The sequence below is a fragment of the Phaseolus vulgaris genome, chromosome 4, assembly GCF_051622355.1.
Source record: "Phaseolus vulgaris cultivar YP4 chromosome 4, ASM5162235v1, whole genome shotgun sequence".
Taxonomy (NCBI): domain Eukaryota; kingdom Viridiplantae; phylum Streptophyta; class Magnoliopsida; order Fabales; family Fabaceae; genus Phaseolus; species Phaseolus vulgaris.
The window spans coordinates 4316891-4322263 of record NC_143501.1 but is presented as its reverse complement, the minus strand read 5'-3'; the positions used below and the strand labels follow the sequence as shown (position 1 = coordinate 4322263).

General features: G+C 33.7%; 1 protein-coding gene across 1 annotated transcript; it reads left to right on the top strand.

Moving 5' to 3' along the window:
- Window positions 1–740: 740 nt before the first annotated feature.
- TDF1 (Duplicated homeodomain-like superfamily protein) lies at window positions 741–2745 on the top strand. Its single transcript, XM_068645098.2, has 3 exons — window positions 741–995; window positions 1103–1232; window positions 1815–2745. Exons 1-3 carry the CDS (start codon window positions 767–769, stop codon window positions 2548–2550), a joined length of 1095 nt encoding a protein of 364 aa, XP_068501199.2. The 5' UTR covers window positions 741–766; the 3' UTR covers window positions 2551–2745.
- The last annotated feature ends 2628 nt before the right edge of the window (window positions 2746–5373 follow it).

The window sequence follows — 5373 nt, the reverse complement described above, 5'->3', positions numbered from 1 at the left end:
ACCTTATAAAATCAACTTATGAGGTGAGGTCTACACTCACTTATATACTGTAAAATATCTTAATCTTTAGTTCATGTGAGCTCTCCAACATACCCTCCTTACGCCGAGAGTGATAGTTCGTGTGTAGGACAATATATTAAGGGTGGTCTGATATCGGCTCGATAACGAGTGACCCAATAAACCCAACAAACTTTCACTAGAATAAACTTGAAATTGCTCTGATACCATATTAAAAAATGAACTTTAAGACTAACTCAATCTCGTTTTAGCTTTCATTTTCTAATGAATGAAATAAAGGAAGAAAATGTTGAGTGATGGTAGATTTTTTTATTTTTTTTATAATTTAGTGGTAATGCTTACACAGGCTCTCTCAGAATGAATCTATCTAGTGACAAAGGTCTATGTGTACTTTTTCTTTATGATTTTGTACTGTTAATTAAGAGGCCAATGAGCACATAATAAGATGAAAGAATTTGGATTGCATTATGAAATTAAATCAGTTAATCTTGTCAGTTTTAACCAAAGAGGTCATTCAAATTGCACCTGAAATAGATATTGCTTTTGTGAATAAGACAGAGAAGGAAATGGGAAGGCACTTGCATTATGTTTCTGATGTCATACAAATGGTTTTGGTTTTTAATTTTGTTTACATAAAGATGAATATAATCATGCAATTGTTGTTATTAGGAGCCAATATTTGCATGCTTTTCTTGCCTCTTCATATCTTAAACATTAGCCCCTTTCACCACTTTAAAGTTACCCTTCAATGCATATTGCATCACCATTACATAATTCACTCTGTCCTTCTTCTTCTTCTTCTTCTTCTTCTTCTTCTTCTTCTTCTGTTTCTCATTTCACAAAAATGGGAAGGCCTCCTTGTTGTGACAAATCCAATGTCAAAAGGGGTCTTTGGACTCCTGAGGAAGATGCTAAAATACTTGCCTATGTAGCCAATCATGGAACTGGAAACTGGACATTGGTTCCAAAGAAAGCAGGTCTCTTCAACAACTTCTTTCCTTAAAAAAAAGAAGTGAAAATAAGAATCAAGAGACATAACTTTTTTATGGTGCAACTTTACTCTCTTTTCTTGACTTGTTTGCAGGGCTGAATAGGTGTGGTAAAAGCTGCAGGCTCAGATGGACCAACTATCTGAGACCTGACCTCAAGCATGATAGTTTTACTCCCCAAGAAGAAGAGCTCATTATTAACCTTCATGGAGCCATAGGAAGCAGGTATCTTCTACTCTTTATATATGGTAAAATTCTTCTATAGCCTCAGTGAAACCAATATGAAAGGTGACACAAAATGAAATAATTAATCAGACTGGTTTTAAAGTTAAAGTAGCATCTAAAATTTCAGTGTGATTTACCTTCTGTATAAAGTGCTTATCTGTCATCATTTTTTTGTGTATTTGAAGGTTTTAACTACATATGCCATTCACCTATATGATTTATTAAAGGGGATTTAGTCTCTAAAATGATAATGGTTAATTCCAAGCTGTCTAATCACACTATAGGGTGCAATTTACTAAATTCTGTTTTTATGATACAGCTATTAGCCTCACAAAGTAAGCAAAATTAGCATGACAAAACTTAATGCACTTGTTGGTATATGTTGCATGAGGAAAATATAAACTGTGCTGTCTTGGTTTATTGAGAGAATGAACTAACCATAAACTTTGACATGCACCACAAATGTGCCAACTATATAACCCCCCCTTTTTTTCTCTTTGCCTTCCTTTTAACCTTTTTTTTATTCAAAGAAAAAAAATCTCATCACCTTGTTTGTGACATCTAATCACATTTTCTTTTCAGATGGTCTTTGATTGCAAGAAGATTACCTGGGAGAACAGACAATGATGTGAAGAACTACTGGAACACAAAGCTAAGGAAGAAGCTTATGAAGATGGGAATTGATCCAGTGACTCATAAGCCAGTATCACAAGTCCTCTCTGACTTGGGAAGCATTAGTGGCCTCCCTAACAGCACCACCACTAACCAAATGGCCTTTGTTAACAAGGACTTGATGATGAGCAACATGGTGCCAACCAAAACTGAACCATCAGGTTCCAATAAGTCAATGGTGGAGAACACACAAGAGGGTCAAGTTCACTCATGGGAACACCACTTTCCTTACCAAGTCCTCACCACAGAAAATGTCCAACCACATGTCTTCAGTGAAGCTGCATCCTCCACCTCATCCTCATCTTCCTCCAACCTCACACACTTAGGCTCACCACAGTCCTACTCTTGCCAAACCCCTCATTGTTCCTCCTTTGATTGGAGTGAGTTTCTTCACAGTGACTCATTTATGTGGTCACTGAACCCCTCAAGTCTGGTGCAAACTGAAGCTGATCTTTCCATCAATGCCAAAAGCAATGGCCATGACAAACAAGGAGTTGCTTCAATTGAGGGTTGTTGTGGTGCAGGAATGGAATATCAAATTAAAAAGCAATGTGAAGGTCATTCATTTGTAGATGGTATTTTGGACAGGGACAGTGAGTTAAGAGCAGCATTCCCTGAACTTTTGGATGCTTCTTTTGACTACTAAGTGTTTTTCTGCTTATTGATGATTAGCAGGGCTATTAAGTACAACACTCTCACATCACTAGGATGTACCAAAAAGTTAAACCATTCATTATGTTTTCCACTTGCAGATTTTGTTATGATATACCTTTTGCAATGCCTCTTACACATGATTTAGTGCTTGTTACTCTTTCACAATGCCCTTTTTTAGTTTTTAACATTTTTTTGAAAAGATGTGTATTTTCTTTAACAAAATAAACATGTACTGAATTTTGGATGTTAATGTGTAACTATATAATCAAGATTAATTCCTTCTAAGGTTTTGAGTTTATATAATATAACTATGTCGATGTAGCATTGGGACCTCCTATGTATTAGGAAATTCTTAATGTGAATAAATATTCATATAAAGTATTTTTTCTATCATGGATAAATAAAAAATTGCAATTTTCAATATGTTAAAGTTCATAATTTAAGTTTTATACAGAGTTAGGGTAAAAATTCAACAACTTGCTCCATTATACAACTTGGGATTCATGATGCTCCATTATACAACTTGGGATTCATGATACGAAGAAAGAATATTTTCGTCATTTCATGAAAAAAAATGAAATTTTAGGTAAAGAAATAGAGTTGTAGACGAAATAGGAGTGTATATTGGTGCAAGTTGTTAATGTATCACTTTTCTAAAATGTTAGCAAACATACCATATATATATATAATACTTTATTATATTAAAAGAGATAATAAAATTACATTGGAATTTTGATAAAATCTTGAAGCAAAAACTCTGCTACCAATAATTATGCTAAAAACCTTAGACCCATAAATGAAAAACCTGAGACCTAAAAATGAGCAAGAGATATTAGTGGTTAAATAATTATCCCTAAAATGTAGCATCACCAAAAGTAAGAACACTTATTACTAAGTTTCCAAATATAGCAACTGAGCCAAATGAATTAGTCAAAATTTGTGGGGATAAGAACTAAACATAGAAGGCTAATTACTATATTTGCATGTACTGGCTTAATGAATGAGAGATTATTATAGTCAAACACAAGCCAAAACATATTATGTGATTAGTTAAAAAATGGTGAATTGAGATTTCATTGGAAGAGATCACAAGAAACAAAGAGAAGACACACACACATTTTCATTGCAATCCAGGAAAAAAATTTGATTCATATCATGAATTCATTGCAAAGATCATCATTTTCATTTCGAAGACAAGGATCTTCTGGTCGGATATGGCAAGATCAAATGCAAGTCGAGGATTCAAAAGCCAATGGTAATGGTAGTAGTGCTAAATTTTCTAGGAACAAGATCAACAGCAACAACAACAGGGAGGGAAATGTGCCACAAATGGAAGAAAACATAATGGGAAGAACATTTCATGAGAATGATGAAGGTGATCCACATTCACAATCATCACCTTCTTTATCTAAAACTCAAAACAAGGTACATGGAAGTTTTTTCTCTTCCATTTGCGGATTATGTATGAGCAATCCATCAGGTCGTGATTGATGATCACCCTTATTTTTTTTTATTAGGGTCTTCTCTTTTGTATCAGTTAATTGGATTTTCATCTTGTGCAAATATGTGTCTTCATTTTATCTTCAATGAACATTCTTTCGTTATTCTTAACAGAATCATTCCATGTTCTTTGGTTTTGTGTTTGCTATGTTCTTAACCATAACCAATGTTCAGTGTATATCAGCAAAAGAAACAAGCAATAAATGCGAAAATTGCAAATTCCGTTCAGAAAAATGATAAAGGGCATCTTTTCCCCTCATGTAGATGCACCCTTTTGATTAGTAAAAATAATTCTTATCAACAATTTCATCTCAAAATAAGGGTATTGGCAAAGTAAAGAGAAAATGAACAAAAAAGACAAGAAAATGTACCACAATGAATAAGGACTAAAATGAAGCAATTATTTGATAATTGCAGAATGAATGAACAATGTGAAATTATTCATCACAACTTCTTCAGGTGAGTATTAACAATGCTGCCAAAGGAATCTAACTTAACCAAGAGTTTATCAGTCAAATTGTATCATATTGAAAAAGGAACCATTTGGTACTTGGGAACTACAAGTAACAAATGGTACCAAATTAAAGTACATGGAAACAAAACAGGAAAATCTCTGAACATATACAAACAGAAGGTTATGTGTATTAATTCATAGAAGACAAGTATTTGATATAACCTTATAAGGAAACCACCAACACCAAAAAAAGCACATTTACTAATCATCAACTGCAAAATCATGCATTCTGGTTCAACCATAAAACTGTTATGCTATATATAAACTCCAAATTCAAAAACTGCATAATCAAGAAGTCCCCTTCCACCAAAAATCTGCTGTGCAAGTGCTTATCCCATAGCAGTTATGATAACCTTAAGCATCAATTAAATTTATTTTGTTGATAAGCATCCACCTTATCTTCCTCTTGGTATGTATCCTTCATCATCCTTGCAACAGACAACCTTCACATGAGCACTAGCTAATGTCCTGTCCTTTATGCAGCATTCATATGTATACTGCATTGCAGCACTCACATAATAGAACATGGACTTTGCAATTTCTTTTTTGTTACCAAGTGATGACACAAATATATAGTTGTACCACATTCAACTTATTGATAGAGACTCAAACTTAATAACTCATTAGTCTGTCTTCAAAATGTGTGAAGATCATGTTTTAACCATGAAAATTAGAGTGTTATCAGTATATTGGATGAAGCAAATTTCCATGTAATAGCTTCCAACCAAAAAACCATTAAACAAACTTCCACCACAATAACAAAGATGCTAAGTAAGGGATCTACTTGCCTAAATCCCTTTT

Coding starts and splice junctions, on each gene's coding strand:
- TDF1 (XM_068645098.2), top strand. CDS start 767: ATGCATATTGCATCACCATTACATAATTCACTCTGTCCTTCTTCTTCT. Junction 996..1,102: donor ATTGGTTCCAAAGAAAGCAG/GTCTCTTCAACA, acceptor ACTTGTTTGCAG/GGCTGAATAGGTGTGGTAAA. Junction 1,233..1,814: donor CATGGAGCCATAGGAAGCAG/GTATCTTCTACT, acceptor TTTTCTTTTCAG/ATGGTCTTTGATTGCAAGAA.